Raw genomic sequence first — 14,868 nt, 5'->3', positions numbered from 1 at the left:
CCCCTTGGAAAAATCTCGGAAAAATGGAAAATTTTTTTTTTCTCAAAATATCGAAAAATGCTTCAAGTAAAAGTTGTAGGTGATACTATTACCTATGAAAAATTACCTTTACTTTTTAATAGTAATAGGAATCTATAATAACAAATTCAACATGTTAGCATTGTTTAAGTGTATAGCCTATACATCCTTAATCTATAGAAGTGTATGGGAGTCTGAGCACAATTAAACGACGATCAATTGACTCGTACAATTAATTACGAATTAATAATCTGCCCGATTTTATTCTCTACGCACGTTTATCGCGATGCGTCGGTATGGAGCCTGGTTAGCGCGACGCATTGGACATCGAGATGTAAATTCTTGCCTGATGCATCGGCGCGATGCATAATTCGATTTAGGCGAAATTCAAAACGGCTGGGGAATCCGAGCGACCCGCCAATGGATCGCGTGTCATTTTGCTAATTGTACCTCGTGACCGCGGTAAATTATTTAATTGGCTAAATCCCATTTTACCGCCTCGCGTCGAGCCGCGTGCTGCAATCCTGTTGATTCCCGTCCCCGTTTTTTCCCAGCCTCGCTAACAACCTACCCGCATAAACGGACCGTCGTTGTAACGAACGTAGCTACGTCAAGTTCGCAGAAACACGCAACCCTAATAGAATCGATTTAGAAAACGGCCTTATTACCGATCCTGCGCCTCTTAACTGCAAGGTAAAAATTGATAGCCAGTTTCGAACCACAGGAGGATTTAGTTTTTTATCGATCCTATGTGCGCATAAAAGTTTGCTCTATTTACATAGATATTCATGTTGCATCGTTTACCACGCATATAGCCGATATACAAGGTGCCTCGTTTTAAACCCTCTAAACCACAATTCAGAGAGCACGGTTTTATCCCAGGTGGCGAATCTTATGTTCGCATCGTGTTTGCGAGAACTGATCCTGCAAATCATACGGTTTAATTGTATCCCCTTATCAACAATTACCCCTGGAAATAATGGAACGTTGAATCAGGACACACCTTGTGTGCCCCGAAGTTCAGGACGATCAAATCTCCTATGGTATAGTTTAAAATGCAATATGTTTTGTCGATAATCGTCGGAAGTTAACGTAAAGCGAGCATCGCATCGCATCGCATCGTATCGCATCGGTGAAAAAGTTTCCCTTGGCTCTTCCCGCGTATCGGGTATCCGCGTGTTTCCCTCGATAAATCGAATCAACCCGGTTACAACGAGCTGCCACCCCGTGCGCCCGGGGCACACGGTATACGTATACGCTCGTCCGAGAGAACGCGACGCTTGGGCAAATTAATTCGGACGTTCCGAGCGATTAGCCGATATCTGGACTCGCTCTACGTTTCGTTTGAGACAACGAGTTTTGCCTCGTCGTACCATCGCGTAACCCTGACAGCTTGATTGAACGTTGAAACGTCTAGTAATTTGCGAGAAGGTGTCCCGCCGTAGCCTTGACACGGGCAGAAATTTTTCTCGGATATGCTAACGTCGCGCAAGGAGCCGCGGTCGTTCTTTTTTTTCTCTCGCGCAGCCCGCTGCGCCTCTCCTAAATCTTTTTCATTTATCTTCGCCTAGCGCGGCTTAAGCAGCAATTTCGCAGGCGCCGCTTTGCGTGTGCCGCTTGTGTTTCACCCGGCTCTGAGCAATCCCCTTAATGTACACTTTTTCTCACTGTCATAATTGAAGAGCCTCGGCACCGGCTCACAGGTAAGGACGCTTTTCCCTTCTCTTCCACAGTGCAACGTTCTTTGCTCGTAAATTCTCGACTTAGGTTTTAGCCGCGTGAAACGCTCGACAAAGTGGCCGCCGCGTGGCATAACTAACGAAAGACTACAGAATCGACAGAGGCCGTTCTCACACGACAATTAGGTTCCTCGTGGCGAGGACTAGGAACCACTTAATTTTTCTAATACGTTTTCTCGTATCCGTTCGATAAAAATTGTATCAGCAGCCGGGCTAACGTAGCTCGAAATGAAATTTTCAAATCGATCGTTAGTGACCACCGAACTGACATCATTGCTCGTCCATTTGACCAGTTTCGAAAGTTCCCGAGTGTTTGCTTTACATGGACAACGTTCGATGATTGACAAATACATCGATTCGAAATGTACGAAAGCACAAGGTGGAATCGAAACGAATTTCAGATCGGAGAGGGGTCTATTTTTCTACTAATATTTGCTCGCCATTAGAGACCTCGTTCCCGCGTATATAGAAAATAAATGTTGTTCCATGACATCGGCGGGCGTGGAGAGTCAACTTGGTCCGGGCCACTGGATAAATTCTCTTTCGCTGAGCGTTCGATCCGGTCGCACGACGCCGACTGAGATCCTTTTTCGAGAAAACATTTTCGAATAAAGGAAACAGCGAGCGCAGGCGCGAGGAATGTCGTTTGTCCCCGGGAGTTCACCAATTGTCTCGGCTGTTTTTACCCGGTCTGAGCTCGGCCGTGGTACCCGAAAAAACTGGGAGCGTTCCTCCCTCATGGGTTCTGTTGGCTCTTTGACGAACGGGTCTCCGACGATCGTCGACTCACTGAAACGATTGCTTCGCACTCTTCTCGTCCGCTCTTTATCCTAGCCATCGTCGCCGGTGGAGATTCACGGCTCCCCTTCCCTCGCGTGCTTCATAATAAATTGAATATTGTGTCCAACGACGCGTCTCGCGACGAGCAATGCCGCGAAGGCGGGATGGCAGGACAAAACGAAATGCAAAAGAGATCCGAGGAAGGAACGGAAGAGAAAATTAGTAGATGCGAAGAGGAAAGACGTAGAAGGGACAGGAGGGCCTGGACCTGCGCCATGCAGGCGAGCGTCCCGTCACGGAGCGTTCCGACGCTCGACGGGCAGCCCGACGCCGCGCCGTCAGTACACGCGTCTCGACGCCCGGGGATGCGTCCGTCGACGGAGGTGTAACGCTTTATCTCGTATCGTGGTTCATACGGCTCGGAGGTGTGTCGGTATACCGGAAGCCCACGCGTGTCGAGCCATATGCGTATGACGCGACGCGTGCAATTGCGACTATAATGCTACACTTTCCTCACGAGGTAATTGAACCAACACAAATTACACGAACGTACACAATTGGAAGCCAGGGGGGAAAACAAAACGGCGATAGATCATCCGGAACGCTCGATAGATCACCGTTCCCGTTCGAAGGGTTCCCGCAGGGATTCGGGAGGAACGCGAGGCTCGTACCATTACCGGCGGTGATTTTCCACCGGGACGATGTACATACGTCACCGTGATATTTTCCGACGGAATTTCCGGTCGCGTTCCAAGTGAATTATAAGGATCGTCGGACGAACGCGAGAATCTGACGTCCGCTGGAATCTGTTGCCGATTGATTTTACGATAACAATTTAGAAACCGGAGGGACGATAATCCAGTCGGGCCAATTCAATCGACGGTATTTACGACGAAAATACTGACCGATTCGCGCACCGCGATATACGTACATATACATACCGTGTGTGCACACCGTGCGACGGGACGCGCGCTCCAAAAGTGATTTCGCGAATCGAATTTCGGTGCGGTACGGTGCGGTGAATTTTCCGACAGGATCGAAAATCGTTCGACGAGATTCGCGGTCTCGGTTTCGTTCCACATATACAGGAGGACAATACTTTATATGTGTATGTACGCGCGCGTCATATGCCGCGGGGGTGGGGAAAAAACAGTCGGCGATTAGAATGCGAGAGACGGGGTATTCGGGTATATGGGGCATGTTTTTACCGAACGGTTCCAACGGCACTAATGGCGTTGCCGTTGACTTTGATAAATCCGTCCCTCGAAGGAGATTCATTACACGGTAATGTCGGCCCGCGTATGAATTTTAATATCCACCGTGAACGGCCGGTCGCCTGAAGTTTTCCCTGTTCATCCGGCAAGTATTCGCGAAATTTATGCCGCCAACGAACGAGGAATCTCGTTTCAATATTTACTTTAAATACGTTTCGCCGTTCCTGGCGAACGAGATTAAGCAATCGATCCACGATGGAAGACGGTAAAACACGACCGAGAGGGAGATTTCTGACGACTCTCGTTAACCATTCGAACGTCTCGATCGAAGGAAGTATAACGATCGACCGATCCGAGAACGTGCTAATTTCACTCTCTAATCGGTCGCCGCAGCGGATTACGTCCGTGGGAAACGATTGCGACGGGACAGCTAGTCGTGGCGAAATCGCCGGACAAAAACAGATACCGGTTGCTCTCGAGCGCATCCTAGATAATTAATCTGTTTCTACGGAGAATAGCCAGTCTTATTTGCATAGCTACACGTATGCAAATGATATACGCGCGCCATACTAGCAACGTGTTCCTAAATTATTCTTCGGATTATGAACGGGCTAAACGATCGAGCCACCGGGATGATTATACGAATAAATTTTCCCGGAAGCGCATAATCGTGTGCACGCGGTGAAGCTGCGTCGACGGCCGACTGGATTTCTTCCCCCGAAAATTCTAGGGAAACGTTTGATCAATCGCGGATGGATTAAAATTGTTTAATGTTCTGCTCGTACATTTATGGATTTATTGACCGATAAATAGGAAGGATCGCGTTGCAGGTCGGGCACTAAGGAACGGAGATCGATATGGATTATAATATGTACGGTCCCCAGCTTTGGCACGCGCAATTAATGACCGCGATTTCCGATTCCGGGGACGCTCGAGAAAAAATTACGAGTTTGCATTTTCCTTGATTATCTCCTACCTTCCCGGGCTCGGGGCGTATCAGCCGTTCGAATTTCTTGAGCGCGCCGGGGGCGCAAGTCACAGCTTAATGCCCTTTCACCGTAACGAAGACAAAACGAGGAATTCCAATTTTTCGGGATTACTAAATTATTAAAGAAGGACATTTCCCGGGGAATTGCCGGTCGAACCGAGATCAACTTATTTCTAGTAGGTACAATGCGAGGCGAGCCATTAAAGCTTCCCCCACTGTTTTTTCCTTTTCGTTCCCGTTTGTTCGTATTCCATGGTGGAAGCAGAGGCGTCTGAAAGGCCACTTCCGACCACTTCCTCGACGAGGCTTTTAAATTGGTCATAACGTTTGCACGATTCTTTTCTGAACAGATAATGTTTGCCGACAAACAGCTCATCACGGGTAAACACACGGAATAGCGTCGGAAATGGAATTTCGCCTCGAAATGTGAAATCTCTCTTTCGCTCTCTTTCCTTGCGAATCCTTATCGTCGGTCTGTTCGAACGAGATCTCGATGAAGACGGAAATCCGATTTCCCCATGTCGTTTTCATACGTCGATCGTAAGTGACTGGCCGATTCGAAATTAAAACCTCGTGTGCACCGTCTTCACATCGGAGTCTTTCGGGTCGTCTTCTCCGAGGAAAACAGCTTTCGTTTCATTATTAGAATCTCTCGAAAAGGGGGAACTACCTTAGGTACGTGCTCTCTCCGAACGGTCTCCAAGGATTCAGTTCGATCGACGGGATAGAGAGGATTCTTAAAATTCTCGTTCGAATCAGTACGAAATGCCCCGGCCGATTTCCACCGTTCCAAAGGAACCATCGATCACGCGTCAGCGAGATAAAACAACGAGTTTATAATCTGACGTCGGAAGGAGGAAGATTCGAGAGTGTGGTACACATAGTGACGTGTATATACGGGCGTGAGGCGGTGTCTAGCCTCGAAAGGAAACAACGAGCCGCGTTTAACTGAGGGATCGGCAAGTGTGCGGGGTAAAACGGGGGTCAGACTTTTCATTTAGTCCTGTCGTAAATAAGAAGGAGCAGTTGCGCGGCCACCGTTTTATATAGGTACGTTCGGCGGCGCTAAATTCAGCTTGCACGCCGACTGAAAAATCTGTGCTACCTAAATGGTCGGGATAGTTATTTACGAGATGGCATAAAGGATAATTGTCCCGGCGTTCCCCTCGGTTCAGAGAGGAGCCGTCGTGTCGCGTCGCGACGGGGATCTACGAGGAAAGTCGCGGTCCTTTTCCCAGGCCACGTACATTACGTGAAATTGCGCGAACTTGGAAGCCGCTTATACGACGCTTGACAAATGTATCGATTGAGAAAAGGAGCGGACGAGGGAAATAATAAAGAAAGGAAAAGGAAAAAACCGCAGCAGCGGTCGGTAGAAAGAAGGTTCGCTGGGAGGGTCGCGGCTAGACGAAATCGTGGAGGAGCAGGGTGAATCGAGAAGAGGTTGAGAGAGAAAGAGAGAGGGAGAAAGAGAGAGAGGGAATCATTATTATTGTTCAGGTCTCTTTCTTTTCCACTTGCAGAATGAGGGTGGCACGGCTATTACTGTGCTACGTACTTCTCGAAGACTACAGTACCAATCTCGGCGGGGCTGCGATTACCAGCGACACCGCGCGCCAGGACGCTTCCGCGACGAACCCCACGCTACCAGGTATATCTACATATTTTTCTACTCGAAATCATTATTTGCCTTTCGAAACGCGCACAGCCTCGATCATATTTTAATAACTTGAGCGGCTTTGCCTACACGTTTGCGATTCGAATATAATCGGAAAATTCTAATCGAACTCTTAATTACATCGTATGCAATCAAAGGTATCAACATGTTTCACAGAATCGTTGATTCAAGTCCGTTCACAGAAATGACTATGACGGTTATTATTGCGAAACTCGCGAACGTCCGAAAGCTTTTTCACCCCGTACCATGATCCACTCGCGTTCGAAGCGGCGTTTATACGAGCCGGGCGTAAAATTAATTTCACACCTCTAACGGATCGAAGCGAATTACAAGCGTGTACTATTGCCAGGCAGGAAGGATTGGCGTAACGGTATAAACGATTTTCGCGGGACCGGTTCGCGTGTGCATCGGTGATAACTAACTTGAACCAAATTCCCAAAGCCGATGACTCTGTTGCCCGACCGCGTATTATTCCCGAGAGGCTCGTCAATTCCGCGACGCCTCTCTGATCCGCTCCAATATTTTTTTTTCCACCCTCTTCTTTCTGTTCCTTTTTTGTCCTTGTTTCCTTTGTCTTCTCTTTTTATCCCGTCTTTTTCCCCCCCCTGAATCGAGGACAGAGGCACACGAACCCGTCGAAGTACGCACCGTCAAAGAGTTTAATTACCGGTCGGGGTGACTCCGCGTGGACGGTACTCGTCCGGATCACCTAATCGCGGTTTTCATCGGTAGCTTCAGTTACGTCCTATCGCATTTGTCCTGTTTCCCGTGCACGCCTCTGCTTTTATTTTCGTCGCACGAGCGATCGCGGCGGTGGATCACGGTTTTTACCGTGAAATCCTGGACCGCGCGTTATCAGTTGCGCTCGTCCTCGGCTCGTATTTTACAACACTAATCATGTGTTATACTCTTTCGCACGTAAACAAGTTTTCCCTCGAACGAGCATCGACTTCTAATAAGTAGATTTCATGCAAATTTCCCGTGCATGAAACACGAGTGCACGTCGTTATTTTTGAAGTGATAAAAGAAATCCAGGTTTCATTATTTAAATTAAGACGACAGAAGTTTTATCTTCCTTAAAAATCCAGGGTCTACTTATAAAAAGCAGTATTATCACACGGTCGTTCGTGAGATGAATGAATTTGTGGGACGTATAACAGAGAATTGGTTAATTTGCTAGCCCGACATAAATTCGTTTGTTCCTTCACAGGATTTCCTGGCCGCTGGTTTATCAACAACTCTCGTTAGCGTAACCGTCATTCGTCCCTCGTAACTGGTTTCTACGCTAGCAACGCTTTTTTTTAATCTCGGTAAATTTTTGTTCATCGATCCCTTGACTTTTAATTACGTCCAGGTTTCTCCTCGAATCCCTCGAACATCGAAGCGTCGCAAGGGATATCTTCAGTTTAATTTAAACTTTGTCCAGGTTTTAACAACGTCGCTTCGTCGTTGTCGTCGTTGCGTTCAGGGATTCGAGGGACGCGTTAATTGCGAATTACTTGGTTTTCTCCGCGTGGAACGACCATCGATCATTCGGAATCTATTTGCGGCGTTGGTAACGCGACGTTCCGTTGATTACTCATCAGAGAGGGTGGGAGCAGGACGGGGTACCGGCAGTACGAGATCAGATAACGAGTTGCGGTCGGCGATTACACGTAGTCATAATGGAACTGGGTAGCATCTTACTCAGGGTTTGCACGCTGTTACGTGGACATAATGTCCTTCGAGAGGCGTTAAGTTGGCCGCGACGTGCCAGCCGGACGGGCAGATAACGGTAGAACCGAGAGATGACTGATAACGCCGGTTCACGGGGCGGAAATAAAATTAGAAAAAGAGAAGAAGTAAAAAGTGAATCGCGCGGAACGAAAGAAGAAAAACCAGAGGAACGGGTCGAGGAGAGGAGAGCCGTTTAATAAAGCAGCGGGACGGTAATTGAAGTCACCAGTCCGCAATTAACCGTTGAACTACGTAATTGAAATTGATAACGCGACGCAGCGACCACTTTGAAAGAATGCCGCGACGAGAAAAGTAAATCGATCGGTAAACACAAAGGGGCTCGTTGAACCGTTCGCGGAGGACAGAATCTCTCCTCTCCTGCACAGACCAGTTTTTAAAGCGTCGTCGCCGGTACCTAACCGAGTCGCATCGCCGGTTTACGGCGGCCGCCGAGTTTGCTTTCGTTCAGGCGACATTGTCCGAGTTCGGTACCCACTCGAGCCTGTTTCGTCATTGACACGCGAAGCCATCGAAAATAGCAGAAAACGAACAAGTTTATTCCGGCAAGGAATTTTACTCTAAGGGGCGGGTGTAGCGGTGAATATATACTTAGCGAAAGAAAGAAGGGGGCGGTGAATGTCCCTGAAGTTGAAGTAGCTCCACTCACCTCGACTATCCACGGTGGCTGGTGGTAGGTCTTTGCTCACTCGCTCGCTCCCACTCGCTGGGTCCCGTGCCGGTTACTTCAGCAAGTTTTTCCTTTGAGGACGGAAGATATTAATTAAACTGTCACAGACACGGTAGCAGGGAGCTTCTAACTTTATTTCGCCACTTACAAGTTTACCGCTTAAGCGGTTCCCATGCGCCTGCGTTCCACTTCCTCGTTACCCTTTTTCTATGAGTGCCGTCCTAGATCTACCAGAACGGTTTTCAAATCATCGACGATCGTCTCATCGATATCGTTCTGTTTTACATCCGTCAGGACATGGGCTAACCGTATCTGGGTGCGTGAACGGGTTTCGAAATTAAGTCCTCACCGTTTTTTATCTCATCTTTTAGAAACGTCGATTTTCTCTGTTTCGTCGACGACGTAATATAAATGCGTCTACCGAAGATACCGTCAGCGATTTGAAGGTAAATCGCCGCCCAGTCTGACTCATGGCTTCATTTCTTGAACCCGACTGAAATGTCTTCGGTGCGCCGCCCAGCGGTTTGTCAAATTGTCTGTCGAAACCGGAGCGACCGTTTCGTCATTCCGATCTTAGAATTCCATAAGAGCCTCGGTGCAAAAATTGCGATCCGTAGACGTACGAGAGTAATACTTTTTCTGGTTCCACCGGTTCGCTTGTTTACCAAGCCTCGACGCGCGATAAATTTATGATAGATGACGCGCTCAAGAGGTCTGAGTTCCAACGTCAGAAGCTGCGATACTCCCGCACTAAATAGAGTCGCCAACTATGAAAAATCTAAATTCGACGAGTCATCGCGAAGTCATTTATTATCGACCCCCTGGATACTCCTGTTCAGAAGTTAACAGGGTTTTGTCCTATTTTGGAGGATGTTCCATACATACATCGCTGGTTTTAAATGTTCATAGGTTCTTGCTATCATAACTCCCTTAACTTGGTATTCAACTGTTTCCTGCCCAATGAATATCAGATCATACGTCAGAATATTAGCTCGGTTCATTGGCGTCATATTTTATTTAAATGTGACTTCTGCTAATCGCGATTATTTATGAACGAGAGTGTACAGTGTCTATACCTATCGACGGATAGACACTTATCCAGCGCCGGTTCTCTCGTCCTACCGAGATTTCACCGCGAAAACGTGGGACTCCGCGGGCGAAGATGGATCGTCGGAGATTAACTGATTAATAAAGCTTTTCGTTAATCCATCGAAACGTCGTGGGGCCGTCTCCGCGTGGGATTTCACAGCTATAACGAGTTCCCTTCAACTTGTCGCAACTTCATTAATCCCCTTAGCTTTTAAAGATTACAAAATCGGGCTTGCCGAGCGGTTCAGGATAACTGGGACGAGAAACGTTCATCGTTTAATTTCATCCATCCTCTGCGTCTCAAAACAGCTCACAGTCTACGAATTTACTTTAGAATTCACACGGGTTTCATTTTTATCGGTTTCCTGATCGACGCGAAAGCGAGCACGGAGTTAGTTATCTCATTTTGGAAATGAATTTAATATCAAATGGGATTATACGCTATAATTTAGTTCCAAATTCAGCTTAAGACAGGGATTGAAAACGATATCGTTTTCGGTTCATAGAGCAGATATTGACAACCAAAAAATGCTATAACTGTTATCAGATATATAAGTTCCGACTTACATATCGATTCTACAACTGTTATGTCCCGGTTCTGCATTTCGGTTCGACACATAATTCGTTTTAACGTTTGGCTCAATGTACATTTGTAAAAACTACCGAAATACCACCTTTTAGAATATATATAAATGTCATTCAATTGTTTCATACTCAGACCTGACCTAATCGACTCATCAACAAATTGAACGGGCTTTCCAGGCTTTCCCTGGTTTAATAAAGAATTTCCGTTGCCAAGCTCTTACAATCGGTGTCGAAGGGGAGTTCGTGCCGGACGAAGAAATAGCTGCACATGCATGTGGTCAGGGAATAGCAATCTGTTTAGGAATATTGTTCGGCGAGGGGCGTTTTCCTCTTGGGAGACTCGACGATTAAACCGTCAAAGTATCAGAATCACGCTCTCAGGCCCGCATACTTGGCGCCGCTAATATCGCAAACATCCGCGCGCGGTTTACGCCTGGATCGCGTCGCTACATGGGACGAGGAGGAGGCGCCGGTAGAGAGGAGTTAACGCGCGTACACCGGGAGACGGGTTACGGGACGAGGGTGACGTTAATTACCAGCGGGTAATGCAGACGTACGTGACCACGCGTGCAAGGTATTCGCCCGTGGGATACGTTGGCTAGATACGGGAAAGGGATAGCCCGAGTACCGATGCAAGGCTCTCACGTAGTTTGGTCGTAATCTTCTTACACCTTAAGGACACTGGAACCATACGGCGCGGCCTGGCGAGGCAGTGTTACGGACGAGTGACTGGGATACGTATTAGAGGCGTGAGTGGAATCAGTGGATGCGTGACGCGCGTGAAACCTCGCTGGTAACCAAAGTTTTAAACGCAATTTCGTGTTTCCGCTAACGGCTGATCTTACCCCCGGACCGCGGCGCACCGCGTTCGTTGATAAAATAGTTGCGAAACTTTCCCAACTCCTAAGCACGCTCCAACGTTTGTAACCGCCCCCTAACCACCACGTGGCTGTTCGACTCGTTGTTTTGTTTTCTCAGGCGACGGCGTCTTTGCTACAGCTCGGTTAATTGCAAATTGCGCGGTGCCCCGTGACGCGGGACGACGGCGACGGCTGCCTGTCGTTGAACGTTATCTCTCGTAGACCGAGGAAAAACGCGTTGGAAAACTTGGCAGACGGCTTCGCGCGCGGGAGTACACCGAAATTAGATTCTCGGATGAGCGCCCACTCGCCCTTTTCATTTCACGAGACGATTCGCCGGCTCGGAACGCATTAACACGTCCGCGTGGCTTCGATCTAATCCTCGGATTTCGATCCATTCGAGCCGACTAAACGCGAACAACGGGGCAACACCGTCGACGTTCCGGCATTTAGTTGCAAATTTTCTCTTCGCCGAGCTTTAATAAACTTTTCCTCCTGAGAGGCCAAGCTGCCGCGGCGTATTAAAGGATCGTGACGCGAATCGCGAGTGCATTATGCGCATCCTTTATCCGGCTCCTGTTCGCCCGTGGCGAGACTCAGAATCACTGAGCACGCGTCAACTTTTAAAACACGGTTCTTTTAACCGATAACGTTGCTAAGGGAGACAGATAAGAAGATGAAAACGAAATTCGGTAAGGAAGCTATTTTCCAGAAAGAGAGATTCCCGGGGAAAAATGTGTTCGTGTACAGAATACGACGGTGGCTTCGTGCTTCGCATGCGTGCGATCTTACTAATTTCTAGAATCGAAACTTGTCCCGGGTGGGTAAAGAAGGGTCGACATCGAGGCAATGGGAGAAGGAGGAGTAGGTTGGAGACGCGCGGACAGGTGCCCCGGAGCGTGGGCGCGAATTCGATTAATTAAAGTTCGAATTCGCGGCGCTTCGTGGAAATGGAATTATCGCGGGTTAGCTAAGTAGATAGTCGTCGCAGACTCGGCAGCATCGACGTTCCGCGGCACGAAGCCGTACGCGACCGAGAGGATCGAAACGAGGAGCTCGCGTTCACTCGACACCGCTGGCGGTGTACCAGGGAAAGAGGGAGACGGAAAGGGACAGCTGGGGTGTAACAGCTTGCGACTTTGAGCATGCTGCCGCTACTCCCGGGCCAGACCGGTGGAGAGGGGGGGGCAGGGCAGGGCAGGGGTTATATATTTACGGTCGTCCGTCGCGGAGAAAAGTTTCGGCAGGGATTCGAGTCGTGAGAATTTAAAGTCCTACGAATCTGGGTAAGAACGGAACAACTTTTCCTCGAGTTCGAGTGGCGTTTCGATAATCCGCTTTGGTATCGTCCTGTCGCGGCGCTACCGCGGTGACGCTAAATCGTCGGATCAACGTTTACCGTGTCCGCGAGAACGGTCAGACGAGTTTAATCAAATATTTATTAGGTCACCACCGACCGGTCGAGTTTACGTTGTTCCACGGTGACTTTAACGCTCTTCCATCTTCCCGACGAACCTTCCACTCAGCAGAGTTATACTTTGATACTTTACGATTACGTACGATACTTGCTCGGATCAAATTCTAACGTTGCTTCGACGACGATGTTACTACCTGACCGGTGTGGTTTGCGAACGATATTTGCTCGGATCAAATTCTAATTCGATAACGATGTTACTACCTGACCAGTGAGTTTTGCGAAATAACATGAGACGTTGGTGGAACGTTCTCTATTTAATGTGGATCAAATAAGTGCGAGGGACTGTATACGCATATACCATGTTCCTCCTTTTGCTGCGCTAATATTCGCTACGATTCATGGAAACTGAAGAGGGAAAAGTTGCCGAAACATTACTACAAAAACTTGCAATAACGATAGATATCCTCGTGATAACGGAACCGCAAATGAACTTGTTTAGTTGGATCTCGCAAGCTCCCCCACCGGAAGTACTCGACTGTTATTTTAGTAATCGGCTTTAGTTCTGCCAACCACGAGCCATAACGCAACGAAACGAACTTACCGAGGGAGCGGTTCTTGCACAATAGAAGTCAAATTTTACCGGCTTTCGCGAGGAACGTTATAATAACCGTTATCTCGTTGTTGATGCTCGCCGTTCGATACACGGGGAATCGTCGGCGATTCGAGAGGCGGACAAGTACTTATGAAGAACGAAATTAAACGGAACACGTCAGCCGACGAGGGAACGCAAGCGTTGGGTTGCAAAACTGGGAGAAAAATAGCGACGATTAAGATACGCAAAATGAATTTCAGGCTGGCGAGGCCGGGACCGAGTGAAATCTGAAATTAGCATCAATGTTAAAGATGGAACTAATTTCCGTTCCCGGGAAAAAATGTGCACGTGTCCTGGCCAGGTGGAGCAACAAATTTCGCGAATTGTTTTAAATGAAACTGTCGACTAATCACGTTTCCTCGAGAAAGACCAGTCAATTATGATTCCAGTCAGATATAGTACTCATCATCCTATACGCTACGTCGCTATCGTACTATATTTGTCATTCATGACCCAGCGCGGGAACCAAAATGGCATTTCGCTCAGTGGTTTTAGCCCGCTACTGTCGCGGTGGACTCCGCTTCCGGAATGCGATTGTTTCGAGCCAATGAAATCGTCTCTATTCGTTCCTCTCTTTTGGCAGGCTTATTCGCGGAGCACGGCGCCCACGCCGCGGTACGCAATAAAAACGGAAAAGAATCATGTCATATAAGTTGTACCTACTTTTTCTTTCCACGACAAAGACAGCTATGATGATAAAAATCTTTTTGCGTCCGCATAATATCATAATAACTATGTAAATCAGAGCGGGCAAACCAGCCCACAAACACAATCGGGCATTCGTATGCTAACATCCCCATCCTCCACCCGGGCCTGCCCGCCTGCCTGCATTTCACTTTGCTAGGTGCTATACATACCTATGTTCCACGCGTATACATCTACGTATGTATACATATATATATCTATGTACCCCTGGTTACCTAACTCCGATAACGAGTTCAGTCTCCGAAAAAAAGGACCGTTCTACCACCTACTTTCGAGCATTATCCATGCGAGCTATGCCGACGTTCCAACAAATCTTCTCGCCCGCGCCTCACCGCAAAAACCATTCCGCTCGCGTGCGAACCCCGTCCCCGCTTCCTCCAGCGTCGGTTCGCGACTATTTTCGAGGTCGAAAAACGAGGATAAGTTCACCGAGGAGTCAGAAGACGGCGCGGGTTAACGAGCGAGTTTAACAGATAGCGAAACATTATCTCCCCGTTGATCCGATGAGGAGAATCGGTTCCGAAAATTTTGTCTTAATTCTGATCCTACAATTCTATCGAGTCTTTCTTTTTCGCGGAACAGTCAGGCGTGTGGAGAGCGTTCGCGTTTAATGAATTTAATAAGCATCGTAAACGTGTCGCAGCGACAGACGACGAGGACGAGCGAGAATTTAAACGCGGGGAACGGAGGAAGAGAGACCCGATGCTCGATGCCGCCGCATTTATTAATCGTAATGGTT

The 14,868-nt window shown here is 48.0% G+C and overlaps 1 protein-coding gene across 1 annotated transcript in view; it reads left to right on the top strand.

The window, feature by feature from the left end:
* Positions 1–2,876: 2,876 nt before the first annotated feature.
* LOC108623892 (lachesin) overlaps positions 2,877–14,868 on the top strand; it is a 31,162-nt gene continuing 19,170 nt past the window's right edge. The window contains exons 1-2 of the mRNA XM_018022744.2: positions 2,877–3,057; positions 6,263–6,390. Of these exons, the coding sequence (XP_017878233.1) occupies positions 6,264–6,390 (127 nt within the window). The 5' untranslated portion in view covers positions 2,877–3,057; position 6,263. The remainder of the gene's footprint in view (positions 3,058–6,262; positions 6,391–14,868) is intronic.

Source organism: Ceratina calcarata, unplaced genomic scaffold, assembly GCF_001652005.2.
Source record: "Ceratina calcarata isolate Rehan_Ccalc_2016 unplaced genomic scaffold, ASM165200v1 scaffold293.2, whole genome shotgun sequence".
Lineage (NCBI taxonomy): Eukaryota > Metazoa > Arthropoda > Insecta > Hymenoptera > Apidae > Ceratina > Ceratina calcarata.
Note: the sequence above shows the minus strand (reverse complement) of the source record. Positions and strands in the feature narration are given on the sequence as shown.